General features: G+C 37.2%; 1 protein-coding gene across 1 annotated transcript in view; it reads left to right on the forward strand.

The window, feature by feature from the left end:
- ATAD1 (ATPase family AAA domain containing 1) overlaps positions 1-16,423 on the forward strand; it is a 120,530-nt gene that overhangs the window by 87,567 nt on the left and 16,540 nt on the right. Inside the window, exons 7-8 of the mRNA XM_037804346.1 lie at positions 8,971-9,060; positions 11,576-11,626. Coding sequence (XP_037660274.1) covers positions 8,971-9,060; positions 11,576-11,626 — 141 coding nt within the window. The remainder of the gene's footprint in view (positions 1-8,970; positions 9,061-11,575; positions 11,627-16,423) is intronic.

Below are 16,423 nucleotides of genomic sequence, written 5' to 3' on the forward strand. Positions count from 1 at the left end.
GTACCAAGAGTCCAAGCCTTCACCTCAATCCCACCACAGATCGTCTCTGCCGCTGACCCACAAGCCCCTGGCACTGGTGTAGGGTCCCTGGGATTTCCGAGCGGGTCCCCCTTCTTAACCATGCTCTTCCAGGACCCCTGCCTAGGGAAGGCTGTGCCATGTCACAAGTGTGCACCAGCCCTCCAGGGAAGCCCTGGGCTGCCGGGCTGTGCAGGGGCGTTCCCATCCTGCTGTGAAGATGGCTGAATGGGGCGTGTTAATTTCCCCCTCTTTGCACAGCTCCGCCTTCCCAGCTCCAGGACAATTAGCTGTGGGTGCCCTAAGGTCCACTGTCCATGGCCAGTATTGTGGCATGTGCGCAGTGCTGCGGGAAACACTCCCCGTCACACTGGGACCCTTGCCGCGGCTCTTTGCTATGGGTCCGGCCCCGGGCAGGAGCGTCCCGAGCCCACCGGGGAGATGGTGGCAAGGGGCGCAGTTTCTTTCTCCTTTTGGCTCCCCTCTGCCCCCTGGCCCCGAGACAATCAGCAGCGGGTGTGGGAAGGGCTATCCACAACGCCTGACACCTAGGCGTTGGGACAGCCCGCTCCTGCTGTGCTTCACTGCGCAGTTCTCACCGTTATATCCGCAGTTGGTCCTAGGTTTTTTTTTTTTTTTTAAAAAGAACTAGTCCGTCTCCAAACGCCAACCCACAGTTTCCCCACACCGCAGCGTGGCCGCCGGACTTTCTGCCGGCTCATTCACTTGTTTCAGAATGCAGACTCCGGTTTTACCAAATGCACGGTCCCTGTGGATTTAGCAGACCTTGTCCGGCTGGTGCATCACTGGAACTGGTGTTCTGGGTCACTTTCTGGCAGTGTTTTTTTGCTGTCTTACCTAGCTGCCATCTTGGGTTCTTTCCACCTCTGCTGCATTTTAAAGTGTGCTGGTTGTTCCGAGGAAAAGCACTTGTGTTATTGTTTGTATTATGTACTAGCCATTTTTGTGTGGAACACCCTTTTTGCTTTTTTTTAATTAAAATTTTTATTTCCAAATAATTACAAAAATGTTACAAAATCAGTACAGAGATTTCTCTTATATTCCTTCCCCAGCCTTCCTTATTTTTAACAACTCATATAACCCTTGTTTAATGATCAAAACCAGGAAATTAACATTGATACAATATTATTAACTAATCTACATACTCTATTCAAATTTTTCCAATTGACCCATTAGCACCCTTTTTTTTTTTTTGGTCCAGGATACTCCACATTGCAATTAGGGGTCTCCTTTATCTCCTCCACTCTGGAAGAGTTCCTCAGCCTGTCTTTGTCTTTCATGACCTTGACTCTTTGGAGGAGTTGTAGGCAGTTATTTTTGAGACTGTCCCTGAATTTGGGATCGTCTGATGTTTCTTTATGATTGAATTCAGGTCATGCATTTTGGCAATAATGTACAGAAGTGATGACATTGTGCCCTTCTCAGGACACCATATCAGAAGGTGCCAGTATGTCTTGTTAGTGGTGATGTTGACCTTGATCATTTGGTTCAGGTGATGTCTGCCATGTTCCTCCACTGTAAACCTTTTCCCTTTGGAATTAATAATTATCTTGTGGGATGATACCTTGAGAGTATGCAAGTAATTTGTTATTCCTCCTTTTCCCCACTTACCTGAGCATCCACTGATATTTCTTATCTGGCACAATTACTGTAATGTTTGCCAAATGGAGATTTTCTAATTCCATAGTCTCTTCTACATTTAATTGGAAGGCAGGACATTCACTAATCTCTTATTTATTTGTTTGTGTTTATATCAGTATGGGCTCATGGATATTATATTGTATTCCATGGGCTATAATCTGTTATTATCATCATTTATTTTGTCACTCAAATTGTCCCAGACTTAAACCTGGTTTTAAAAGTATATACCTGCCATTAAAAGCTGCATGACGTCTTCTTTGAGAACCCTGGAGTTTACCCAAAGGAGCAGGTCCTTTGCACGGTTGAAGCAAACATTATTCAAGCCCCTAATGTATGCCACGCAGTGTACAAGGGTTTGGGGTGTTCAGAGATGATAGTGGCCTGGTACCTACTGGGGAGCAGTACCCCACTGTCACCTTCACCAATGCCAGCTTTTCAATAAGGTGACAAGGATGGCAAGAGAGAATTATATGCAAAGCATCCTCCTGGGATGACAACAGTTCCTTACAACATATCAAGCTTTTAACAAATATCTGAGAGTACTTTTCTCTGGAGCAGTGGAAAATTCAGCAGAAACTTGTCAAGAAGTGCCTTCTATTCCCTGGATTTTAATTCTGCCTTCCAGCTCAGTCACTTAGTAGTTATAAGATTAGCCCTTGGGGAAATTCCTTCTCTCATCCCGTTCCCTCACATGTGCTGGGGTTGGGGGACAGTGATTACGTGGTTGTCCTGAGGTGTAGGGAGGAGGCCTAGCATAGCCTGGCTTCTGGATCCTGAGCCTCGTTGCACGAGGTGATTTGTTCCATGGAGGCAGCAGGCCAGGAAAGATGGAAATTAGCGCTTCCGCCCACCCTTTTTACTTTTAAAAACAACTGACATAAAAACTATGGTTATTCAAGAATTTGGTTTTTGGCAATTTCTTGAAATTATGCAAAATGAACTTATCACTTCAGGGAAAACAATCAACAGTATTTGTTGGAAATATAAAATTTGAACTTTTAAGTGGAAAATAGAATTTTGGAAAACTTGTACCTGCTTGCATGAGTTTGATAGCATGCTAGTTGTTAATTTTTTTTTTTTATGAGATCAGTGTTGGTATTTAAAAATGTGATTTAAAAAATTGCTTAATGAAACATGTCAACATTTGGAAGATCTGCATAACTCAGTGAAGCAGTATTTTCCAAATGACGAGGGCATGATGTTACAAAATCATGCATGGGTAAAGGAGCCATTCAAGGTACAAGACCAATATAACAGCATTTGAAAAAATTTATTGATATGGTTTCAGAGTCCACATTCCCATCTATTGTTTAAGAAACTGCTACTTGAGTTTTGTCTTTTGAAAACAAAATGTCTACAGTTATCTGAAAAAGCTACTAAAATACTCTTCTCTTTTCAAACTATCTGTGTAGGGATGGATTATCTTCATATGCTTCAAACAAAAGAATATATTGCAAGAAATTGAAAGCACAAGCAGTTATGAATATAGCCAAATATTAAAGAGATTTGCAAAAATGTAACACAAAGCCACCTCTTTTTGCTACCTTTTTTCTTTTGTAAAATATAAGTTTTCTGCTGTTTTTTTTAATAACAAATATGTTATTCATGTTAACATGTAGTGGTTTTACTATTGGTAGTTTGTTTTATAAGTGATCCATATGCACTTTAATAATATATATTCTGCAGTTGTGTGCCTTATTGTATATATTTCACTTGGTCAAGCTTGTTAGGTATGTTTTTCAAATCTTCTACTTCTGTATATTGTTGTTTTTTGTTGTTGTTCTTTCCTCTTCTTAACTATTGATTTCTGGGAGAGAAAATTCTTTGAGGCCTGGGTTGAAAAGAGATTTCTCTAAGATGATTTGTGTTTTTCTTTCTGCCACTTGCTGAGAGCACTACCAAGTCAGGACCAAATTAAATTAAATTTTTGGCTTGAAGTTTCTTGGATTTGGGCTAAACACTCAGAGAGCTGACAAGTGTCTACATTTTCAGAGGAGGTCCCTCTCCCCCCAAACAACAAAGTTCTAGACAGGATTTTTGCAGTCCTTTGGTGATGACAAGAGGGGACATGCCAACATTAGTTCTCCCTTAGACTACGGTAGTAGCCCTTCTGTTAGGATCCCAATTTTATGCAAGACAGTCTTCCGTCCTGGCTTTTGTCTCTTTCTCCTGCAAGACTGAAAATCAAAGCTGAGTTTCCTTGGTTTGGCATATGCCCCAAAGAGAAAGTCAGCTTTGTTGTTCAATTTACCTCTTTGGGTTTCCACTTGCGCATAGTTCTTGGCCTCTGAATAATCCATCCTTCTTGCCAGCTCAATGATATATTTTAAAAGATGATTTTCAAAATTTCATCTGTGTTTGTTTTTTTCTGTCATATTGCTGGGGATAGAAGTTCTGGAACCATTTTTCCTTTTTTATTTTTATTTATTTATTTGTTTAATGAATCTTCCACTTAACATCTGATTGAAAAGTTGTGGGAAAGTCAATAGTGTTCTTTGTTGTTTTAACTTTAGTAGGTATTTTCTATTTTGTAATCAGTTTTTTTGAAATAATATGCTTTGAATTCTATCTTTCAAAATTTCTAAAAAATATTCAACCATTTCTTCAAATATTGCTTCATCTCCATTTCCTGTATTATATCTTTTTGGAATTCCAATTGGATGTATTTATGTTGGACCTTCTTTATATTTCATGTCTTTTAACTCTTCTTTTATATTTTCTGTCTCCTTGTGCTGCATTCTGGGTAATTTCTTTACCTCTTTCTTCCAATTTGACAATTCTGGGTTCATTTGGATCTTTTCAGCTGTTTAGCCCTTTCATTAAGCTTATTATTTCAATTATTATACTTTTCAGTGCTGTAAATTCTGTTAGATTCATTTTCAAGTCTACCAGGAGGTTTATGATAGGCTCTTGCTTGATACTCATATTTCCAATTCGGATTAGAAAGCCAGAACCTTGGCATCAACTGTCTGTGTGATCTTGGCAAAATTATGTAATTACTCTATATCTGTCTATAGAGAATAGTATCTCCAGAAAGGGAAGGTGGATACAAATAGTATCCACAACAGAATTGTGGGCTTACAAGGATTTAATATGAATAAAGTACTTTTAACAGTGCTTCATATATCTTAACTACTTTATAAGTATTTACTATGTAGTATTGTGATTCCTTGTTTATTTAAATGTGTTAAAAATGCCACTTTCATAGTCTATATTCAGTAATTCCAATATATGAATCTTTGTACATCTGGTTCTGTGATTTGTGCTTTAAGTTTATGGTGGGTGTTTCCATGTGTGTTTTGTGATTTAGTGAGAAAACTCTTTGGTAGAACTCAGTGTGTCAATTCTTTGGAGCCTAGGTTGAAGGTTAGTAGTTCTAGGGAGATTTTGTATTTGCTTTCTGCCCAATTTTTTCCCCCAATACAAATACGTAAATTTAGGCTTGAGATTCATGTTAGCTAACCATGAACCCTGAAATCTCAGGGGTTTCATGTTTCTGTATATGTGCACATGCTTGCGTGTATGTATGTGTGTTTTTATCCAGGAGCCAAGACCTGCCTCTGCTGAATGAATTTTCTAATAATATTTCACCATTTTTCTCAGGGTGTAATACTTTATGAGTCCTGGCATTACTCAGAGTCGTCTTTCATGGGGCTCTCTGGCCTGAAGGTGTCCATTGCACATGCTACTTTCCAGGATCTGTACATTTCTATAGTGTATGTGGTTAGCTTACCTCCCTGGGTTCATGCGTAGGGCTCATTACTGGCCTCAGCTTAATGCCTTTGCATTTTATGTAGTTATTGATTAATTTACTTGAGTTTTTTTGTACTTTATTATTTTTAGATGTTTCAGGGCCAGAGGAGTAACGAGTCTCTTAAGTTCACCCACATTGCCATAAATAAGTCTGAACCATGTCATTCTTACGAAGAAAATTGAGTCACGTGTCTTCTTCTTCCACATCACCTTTATGAAAGTATAGTTTCCTTGTGAGGGAAAGTTGCCTTAAGCTGTTGTTGAATGGTTAGAGAAGAAAGCACAACATACATAAAGTTAGGTGACATTAACAGAAACATTTTCTTTTGGTCTGGTAAAATTAATCGATGGACGTAGTTTACAGATTGCCGTAAACTAAGTATCCTCCTGAGCAACAATATTTAGATCACTTAGAATGCTGGATAGTTAGCCTATGTAAAAGAAAATGTTTTGCTATTATATCCTATCAAAGTATAAATGTTCATCTGTTTTAAGCACAGGAAATAGAGACAGTTGGATGATGTATACGCCAAAACTGCTTGATTCAGAGCTCCACAATACTTTTTTGATATACCACAAATTAGAAATGAGTTTTCAGAAACATAATTCCTTATTATACTAAAAATAGCCACTGTTTTCATTATGGCAAGTTTTGATTTGAGGGAACAAATGAAGGTGTTGCTTTTTTATTAAACTCTTTTGTGTTTTTAAGGGGTTAAAATTGATTTATTTCAGATTTTAGCTACTCTTTTTTTCATATGAACTTTATAGCTTTCTTCTAATATTGTTCCATAATTGTGGATGGAGCCCAGTACCCCACCTAGCTTTCTTTGTAAGTGTGATATGGTCACAAAGGGAATGAAAATATAGCGACTGGTCCAATTAAACCCATCACCACTACTGGAAACCTGAGTAACTGATGACATTTTTCATTTTGAGAGATAGGCAATGTAAAAATATGATACCTTTTTAGGGTATTCATTGTCAAAAGTTTTGAGGTATAAATTTAGATCTTAATGAGAAATGATGAAGTTTATTTTGTTTTAACAATTTAAAAAAGTTTTAAGTTAGCAAATAATATATAAAAGATGTGTTATTTTTGCTACTTAAGTACTAAATACTGTTCCTTTCCATTTTGAATTTTAGCTCAGTGGTGCTAAATAGAATTAATAGAATTAGTATGTGTTAATATATGTCTAAATAGAATTAATAGAATTTATATCCGTGCAGTAATGTTTTTTTTCCCTTTAAAACACTTCTTGAAATTTGTTTCTTTAAGCAAAACCACAGGTGGTTTCAATCACTTGTGCTTTTTCACCACAGCTATTAGTAATCCTATGCATATTTACTATACTGTGTTGGACTAGATACATTTGGATTCCTTGATCCTATTTCTAGTATTCTGTCTTCCATATAGTTTTTAGTTTAGTTTTGTTTTTCTATTTTAGGCTATTTGTTTACCTAGGCTATTTCTCAAAATGCAGCCATGTTTTTAGTTTTTTTCAGGTACTGCTTCAGCCTCAGTGTCATTTGTGATTTTGTGCAACTGAATATATGGTCAGTCTTTAACAAGCCTCCATATCATATTGAATCTCTCTTTTAATCCTTAATATACTCTGTATCAAACTATTATTTCTTTGAACTCATCTTTTGTTTGTGCAGTTAGTTCATTTGATCACTTTTAGGGCTTGTTTTACATTTGGTAAAGGCTCTTCCCTTTTTTTTCAATTATATAGAGCTTTAGAAAGTCAATAAAGAAAAATAGGTAAAAGCATTAATATTTGATTTTAGGACCACTTAACTAACCCACATAAAAATTGCATTATGTTGCATTTCTCAAATTTATATTTGTATTTATATTTTTTCCCACAAGATGGCAGCCTCTCACAGTTAAGTGAAAGTAATTTGTCTCTGAGACTCTTCAGTATTTTTTTTTTCTTTATTAGAGAAGTTATGGGTTTACAGAACAATCATGCATAAAATACAGGATCCCCCCAAATACTGTATTGTTAACACCTTCCCTTGGTGTAGAACATTTGTTACATTTGATGATAGCATTTTTATAATTGTACTAACTATAGTCCATGGTGTAACTTTGGGTTCACTGTGTGGAGTAGTTCCATTGTGGCTTTTTTTTTTTTTTTTTAATTCTGTTCCCATGCATACAAGCTAGCATTTCCCCTTTTAATCACATTCAGATACATATTTCAGTGCTGTGATTACATTAACAATGCTGTGCTACCGTCGCCACCATCCATTATCAAAATGTTGCCATCATTCCCAATAGGAACCCTGTATATTTTAAGCCTTAACTTCCCATTCCCTTGCCCCACCCTGTCTTCTGTATTCTAGATTCTGACTCTGAGTTTGCTTATTCTAATTGTTTCAAATCAGTGAGATCATCCAATATTCATCCTTTTGTGTCTGACTTTGACTTACTTCACTCAGTGTGTCTTCAGGGTTCATCCATGTTGTCACATGTATGAGGACTTCATTCCGTTTTACAGCACAATAATATTCCAGTGTATGTATATACCACATTTTATTTATCCATTTATCAGTTGATGGACACTTGGGTTGCTTCCATCTTTTTGGTAATTGTGAAGAATGCTGCTGTGAACATTAGTGTGCACGTATCTGTTTGAGTCCCTGCTTTCAATTCTTTTGGGTATATACCTACTAACGGGATTGCTGATATGATAGTTCCTGACATAGGTTTCTGAGGAACCGCAAAACTGTCTTCCACGATGGCCGCACAATTTAACATTGCCACCAGCACTGAATGAGGGTTGTTGTTTCTCTGCATCCTCTCCAACACTTATTTCCCCCCTTTTTTAATAGCATTTAATGGGTGTGAATGGTATCTCATTGTGGTTTTGATTTGCATTTCTCTGATGGTTAGTGATGTTGACCATCTTTTCATGTGCTTTCTGGCCAGTTTTGTGTCTTCTTTGGAGAGATGTGTGTTTGGGTCTATTGCCCACTTTTTAATTGGGATGTTTGCCTTTTTGATTTACATTGAAGGATTTTTTAATATATTTTATATATTAATCCTTTATCGGCTACGTGGTTTCCAAATATTTTCTCCCTTTGTGTAGGTTGTCATTTTGTTTTCATGATGAAGTCCTTTGAGGAACAAAAGTTTTTAATTTTGATGAAGTCCTACTTATCTTTTTTTTCTTTTATTTCTTGTGCTTTGGGTGTAAAGTCTGAGAAACCATTGCCTAACACAAGTTTTTAAAAATCTTTGTAATTCTGCAATAAAGATACTTGCAACTGAGCAGTGATTTTTTTTTTTTTTTTTTTTTAGTCACTAGCAGTTTGGTGGACTGCATCAGTCTTTTCGGCTTCGCTATCATATATGTGGGATTACTTCAATTTCTATCTATAAAGATTTGAGGAATGCTGATTAAAGTCATATTTCTTAAAGCCTGATTTAGATTAAATACCACTTAATTTTCTTTATCTCCTAAGTGCTGATAATAAAAAGAACATTATTGGTAGATTTAATACCTTGTGTTTTCTCTCTATATTTAGGTCATAGTAATGGGAGCCACTAACCGACCTCAGGATCTTGACTCAGCTATAATGAGAAGAATGCCTACAAGATTCCATATCAACCAACCTGTAGGTAGTCCTGATTGATACTATGAAGAGTTAAATATTCACATTTTTACCAGTTTTTACCTGTGATTTCATGAAAGGAAAAAATTTTTCTTTCTAGGACTTGCTGTTTATGACAGATAGGGAAGGAAGAGGTCCATGTCCTTTCCATCATCTTCCTCCTTTTTTTTTCTTATTACTTTCCTACAATCCATGTTATATGCTTCTCTGTAACTCTTCAAAGTATATAGTTATCTGTGTAAGGTACAGAGGAAAATCTAAATTATAGTTTTAGTTTAGCATAGAATAAAATTAGGAAAATGGGTTTAAAGACTTATTCTATTCTTAAGGTCTGACATGAAGAACAGCTGGGATTATTTGATTAATTATTGGCAATTGTAAACTGTGCTTCCCTCTGACAGGATTAATGGTCAACCAGTAGCTAGAGTATCACTTTTATGATTATAGATGTGTGATGGTGTTAAACTAGTACTCCCTTCTTTCTGGTATTTTTTTTAAGTTAGTTAGGATATTCTCTCAAGTAGATGATTATAATCTATTGATACTCTACAGTTTTGCACAGAATCCTCAAATCCTGCATTTTGTCTGCTTTCAGATTGAATAAGAGGGAAAAACTAGGTTTTAGTAGAAGATACGTTCCATACAATCATCATGTGAATGCATAGTCGTGTAGATGGATGAACTTTTAGTTTGTTATTCTCTTGTAGTTTTTCAAATAAAAATATTATTCTATTTAGAATCTTTAGCTTGTTCCTCTGGGGGAATGCATTTATGTATTTAATACTCTATTAGAAAAGTTGTCTGATATATCAATGAAGAGATTTTTTAACTGAATGTAAGAGACTATAAAATTTTTTAGTATGACGAATATTTCTTAAACATTAGTATATGTCAGTTACCTCCTAGGCTTTAGTGAATGAGACATAGCCCCTTGAACTCAGAGAGCTATGTGTAGCAGGAGAGGCAGACACATAAATAAATAATGTAAAATGTGCTTAACGAAGGTATGTTTAAAGAACTGTGAGTACTAGGATGATGATGAAAACTAATAATTTTGTCTAAGGAGTTAGTGAGATTCACAGAATTCACCTGAACCTTGAAGGATGGTACGAATTTGACAGGCAAATGAGGGGAAGAAGGGCTTTCCTACCAATATGATCAAAGACAAAAAGATGTGGAAGTATCCAGTGGTGAGTTTACGCATAGTTTAGTTAGGGCACCAAGGAAAACAGATGAAGATGAGTCTGGAAACGTGGACCATGGCCAGATTTTAGATGAGCTTTGTGTACTTTTCTCAAGATTTGGATTTCATTTGTAAGCAAAACAGAGCCATCAGAATATTTTGAAAGAAAATTCTGTTTACCTCAGTTCTGAAGACAAAGATTACTGAAAGTAATCTTGCTTGTGGTACAATAGGAAGCACAGCTTTGTATAATACAGTAGAATACAACCTGGGAAACAACAGAATGGAAAGTAGCCTTTATCAAATTGTAAGTTTAATATATTAATTGTGGGAGTTATAAAAATCAGTTGTAACAGGCCTCATCAAATTTGTTAAAAATTTGTGTCTGTTAACGTAGAAACTGGAATTTTATAACCCCCTTTATTCTGTTTTTAGTGAAAAATGCACACACACGCACACACACATACTTTATGGCAATTTTTTCTGTTGTTTCTTTTATGAAGTCAGAATGCATGACTAACCTTACCTTAAAACTCCTCCAAGGTAAATATTTACCAACAAAAAGTAAGTAATTACTGGTAATCACATAATACACCAAATTAACCTTCATTGTTTAACAATATATTACGAACAGTGGGGTTTGGTTTTGTTTTGTTTGTCAGGTAATTTGATTTGATACTCATTGTAACCACTGTGCTTTGTCAATGATTATGGGAATAGGGATGATTCAAGCCATGAAAATCTTAAAAAGCATTTATATTTACTAACTGTATGTGTAACGTATTCTATAAAAGGAGTTAAGGTAATCTCTACTCTCTGGTGTAATAATATGAGGCATCACTGTGGTGGGGGGAAGCATACAGACATATAAACAAATATGCTGTTAATACTAAATAAAAATACACTAATGTTGAAATGGATAAACTGAGGGGATATTTTTCGCATCTTCTAATTACTGGTAAAAATTTTATGGTAGTAGTGAGTTTTTAGAAGTTTCCTAAATGAAGAGAAGGCGATTTGCAGAGGTGTAGAGGAAAGAATTTCAGTCATAGGTATTCATTTAATCATTCAGTAAATATTTAAGGGTATGTTGTTTCACAGATATTGTGCTAGCCACTAGGGATACAGTAGAAGATGTAATTCGATAGGAGAACCACAGATGATTACTCTAGATCTTGTTTTAGCTGTTTCCATGACCTTTATCAGAGTTTCTGTCATTTCCTGTAGATACTGTTGGATAGTTTATAAGGGAGAGAAGAAATATTAGGAAAATGAGTTGATTCTTATTCTATAAAAAAAAAAAAAATGCTAAATGGAAACTATCCTGGTTTTTAGGCTCTAAAACAGAGAGAAGCAATCCTGAAACTGATCTTGAAAAATGAAAATGTAAGTAAAAAATTATGTATTATTCCTCCAACCTATAAATGTTTAGTTATAAAGTCCTAAAAATAATGTTTCTTTGAACTTAACCTAAATTACTGTAAAATTCTTGTCTGCTTATGTAATTCAGTAACTGTGGTATATTTGAACAAATTAAAGATAATCATCATAGGTTTTAAAAGTTTTTTTTTCATATCTACAGATTAAAGTCCTCTGATATAGTTCAAACTATATTCAGGTTATATGACACATTTATTTTCATATAGAAGTATGCTATTTCTTTGGGTTTTGTTTTTTGTTTTACCTGATTGCAATGTTTTTTGAAGTCAGAATTTAGATTTAAGAAGGTATATGATAGGAGAGGCGGGGCAAGATGGCGGACTGGTGAGCTGTATGTTTTAGTTACTCCTCCAGGAAAGTAGGTAGAAAGCCAGGAACTGCATGGACTGGACACCACAGAGCAATCTGACTTTGGGCATACTTCATACAACACTCATGAAAACGTGGAACTGCTGAGATCAGCGAAATCTGTAAGTTTTTGCGGCCAGGGGACCCGCGCCCCTCCCTGCCAGGCTCAGTCCCGTGGGAGGAGGGGCTGTCAGCTCCGGGAAGGAGAAGGGAGAACTGCACTGGCAGCCCTTATCGGAAACTCATTCTACTGATCCAAACTCCAACCATAGATAGACTGAGACCAGACACCAGAGAATCTGAGAGCAGCCAGCCCAGCAGAGAGGAGACAGGTATAGAAAAAAAACAACACGAAAAACTCCAAAATAAAAGCGGAGGATTTTTGGAGTTCTGGTGAACATAGAAAGGGGAAGGGCAGAGCTCAGGCCGTGAGGCTCATATGCAAATCCTGAAGAAAAGCTGATCTCTCTGCCCTGTGGACCTTTCCTTAATGGCCCTGGTTGCTTTGTCTCTTAGCATTTCAATAACCCATTAGATCTCTGAGGAGGGCCCTTTTTTTTTTTTTTAATCCTTTTTTCTTTTTCTAAAACAATTACTCTAAGAAGCCCAATACAGAAAGCTTCAAAGACTTGCAATTTGGGCAGGTCAAGTCAAGAGCAGAACTAAGAGAGCTCTGAGACAAAAGGCAATAATCCAGTGGCTGAGAAAATTCACTAAACACCACAACTTCCCAAGAAAAGGGGGGTGTCGGCTCACAGCCATCATCCTGGTGGACAGGAAACACTCCTGCCCATCGCCAGCCCCATAGCCCAGAGCTGCCCCAGACAACCCAGTGTGACCGAAGTGCTTCAAATAACAGGCACACTCCACAAAACTGGGCGTGGACATTAGCCTTCCGTGCAACCTCAGCTGATTGTCCCAGAGTTGGGAAGGTGGAGCAGTGTGAATTAACAAAGCCCCATTCAGCCATCATTTCAGCAGACTGGGAGCCTCCCTACACAGCCCAGCAGCCCAGAACTGCCCTGGGGGGATGGCACTCACCTGTGACATAGCACAGTCATCCCTCAACAGAGGACCTGGGGTGCACAGCCTGGAAGAGGGGCCCACTTGCAAGTCTCAGGAGCAATATGCCAATACCAAGGACTTGTGGGTCAGTGGCAGAGACAAACTATGGCAGGACTGAACTGAAGGATTAGACTATTGCAGCAGCTTTAAAACTCTAGGATCACCAGGGATATTTGATTGTTAGGGCCATCCCCCCTCCCTGACTGCCCAGAAACACGCCCCATATACAGGGCAGGCAACACCAACTACACACACAAGCTTGGTACACCAGTTGGACCCCACAAGACTCACTCCCCCACTCACCAAAAAGGCTAAGCAGGGGAGAACTGGCTTGTGGAGAACAGGTGGCTCGTGGACGCCACCTGCTGGTTAGTTAGAGAAAGTGTACTCCACGAAGCTGTAGATCTGATAAATTAGAGATAAGGACTTCAATTGGTCTACAAATCCTAAAAGAACCCTATCAAGTTCAGCAAATGCCACGAGGCCAAAAACAACAGAAAATTATAAAGCATATGAGAAAACCAGACGATACGGATAACCCAAGCCCAAGCACCCAAATCAAAAGATCAGAAGAGACACAGCACCTAGAGCAGCTACTCAAAGAACTAAAGATGAACAATGAGACCATAGTATGGGATACAAAGGAAATCAAGAAGACCCTAGAAGAGCATAAAGAAGACATTGCAAGACTAAATAAAAAAATGGATGATCTTATGGAAATTAAAGAAACTGTTGACCAAATTAAAAAGATTCTGGACACTCATAGTACAAGACTAGAGGAAGCTGAACAACGAATCAGTGACCTGGAAGATGACAGAATGGAAAATGAAAGCATGAAAGAATGGGGAAAAAAATTGAAAAAATCGAAATGGACCTCAGGGATATGATAGATAATATGAAACGTCCAAATATAAGACTCATTGGTGTCCCAGAAGGGGAAGAAAAGGGTAAAGGTCTAGGAAGAGTATTCAAAGAAATTGTTGGGGAAAACTTCCCAAATCTTCTAAACAACATAAATACACAAATCATAAATGCTCAGCGAACTCCAAATAGAATAAATCCAAATAAACCCACTCCGAGACATATACTGATCACACTGTCAAACACAGAAGAGAAGGAGCAAGTTCTGAAAGCAGCAAGAGAAAAGCAACTCACCACATACAAAGGAAACAGCATAAGACTAAGTAGTGACTACTCAGCAGCCACCATGGAGGCGAGAAGGCAGTGGCACGATATATTTAAAATTCTGAATGAGAAAAATTTCCAGCCAAGAATACTTTATCCAGCAAAGCTCTCCTTCAAATTTGAGGGAGAGCTTAAATTTTTCACAGACAAACAAATGCTTAGAGAAATTGCTAACAAGAGACCTGCCCTACTGGAGATACTAAAGGGAGCCCTACAGACAGAGAAACAAAGAAAGGACACAGAGACTTGGAGAAAGGTTCAGTACTAAAGAGATTTGGTATGGGTACAATAAAGGATATTAATAGACAGAGGGGAAAAATATGACAAACATAAACCAAAGGATAAGATGGCTGATTCAAGAAATGCCTTCACGGTTATAACGTTGAATGTAAATGGATTAAACTCCCCAATTAAAAGATATAGATTCACATAATGGATCAAAAAAAATGAACCATCAATATGTTGCATACAAGAGACTCATCTTAGACACAGGGACACAAAGAAACTGAAAGTGAAAGGATGGAAAAAAATATTTCATGCAAGCCACAGCCAAAAAAAAGCAGGTGTAGCAATATTAATTTCAGATAAAATAGACTTCAAATGCAGGGATGTTTTGAGAGACAAAGAAGGCCACTACATACTAATAAAAGGGGCAATTCAGCAAGAAGAAATAACAATCGTAAATGTCTATGCACCCAATCAAGGTGCCACAAAATACATGAGAGAAACACTGGCAAAACTAAAGGAAGCAATTGATGTTTCCACAATAATTGTGGGAGACTTCAGCACATCACTCTCTCCTGTAGATAGATCAACCAGACAGAAGACCAATAAGGAAATTGAAAACCTAAACAATCTGATAAGTGAATTAGATTTAACAGACATATACAGGACATTACATCCCAAATCACCAGGATACACATACTTTTCTAGTGCTCATGGAACTTTCTCCAGAGTAGATCATATGCTGGGGCATAAAACAAGCCTCAATAAATTTAAAAAGATTGAAATTATTCAAAGCACATTCTCTGACCACAATGGAATACAATTAGAAGTCAATAACCATCAGAGACTTAGAAAATTCACAAATACCTGGAGGTTAAACAACACACTCCTAAATAATCAGTGGGTTAAAGAAGAAATAGCAAGAGAAATTGCTAAATATATAGAGACGAATGAAAATGAGAACACAACAGACCAAAACCTATGGGATGCAGCAAAAGCAGTGCTGAGGGGGAAATTTATAGCACTAAACGCATATATTAACAAGGAAGAAAGAGCCAAAATCAAAGAACTAATGGATCAACTGAAGAAGCTAGAAAATGAACAGCAAACCAATCCTAAACCAAGTACAAGAAAAGAAATAACAAGGATTAAAGCAGAAATAAATGACATAGAGAACAAAAAAGCAATAGAGAGGATAAATGTCACCAAAAGTTGGTTCTTTGAGAAGATCAACAAGATTGACAAGCCCCTAGCTAGACTGACAAAATCAAAAAGAGAGAAGACCCATATAAACAAAATAATGAATGAAAAAGGTGACATAACTGCAGATCCTGAAGAAATTAAAAAAATTATAAGAGGATATTATGAACAACTGTATGGCAACAAACTGGATAATGTAGAGGAAATGGACAATTTCCTGGAAACATATGAACAACCTAGACTGACCAGAGAAGAAATAGAAGACCTCAACCAACCCATCACAAGCAAAGAGATCCAATCAGTCATCAAAAATCTTCCCACAAATAAATGCCCAGGGCCAGATGGCTTCACAGGGGAATTCTACCAAACTTTCCAGAAAGAACTGACACCAATCTTACTCAAACTCTTTCAAAACATTGAAGCAAATGGAACACTACCTAACTCATTTTATGAAGCTAACATCAATCTAATACCAAAACCAGGCAAAGATGCTACAAAAAAGGAAAACTACCGGCCAATCTCCCTAATGAATATAGATGCAAAAATCCTCAACAAAATACTTGCAAATCGAATCCAAAGACACATTAAAAAAATCATACACCATGACCAAGTGGGGTTCATTCCAGGCATGCAAGGATGGTTCAACATAAGAAAATCAATCAATGTATTACAACACATTAACAAGTCAAAAGGGAAAAATCAATTGATCATCTCAATAGA

This window comes from Choloepus didactylus, chromosome 15 (assembly GCF_015220235.1).
Source record: "Choloepus didactylus isolate mChoDid1 chromosome 15, mChoDid1.pri, whole genome shotgun sequence".
Classification (NCBI taxonomy): domain Eukaryota; kingdom Metazoa; phylum Chordata; class Mammalia; order Pilosa; family Megalonychidae; genus Choloepus; species Choloepus didactylus.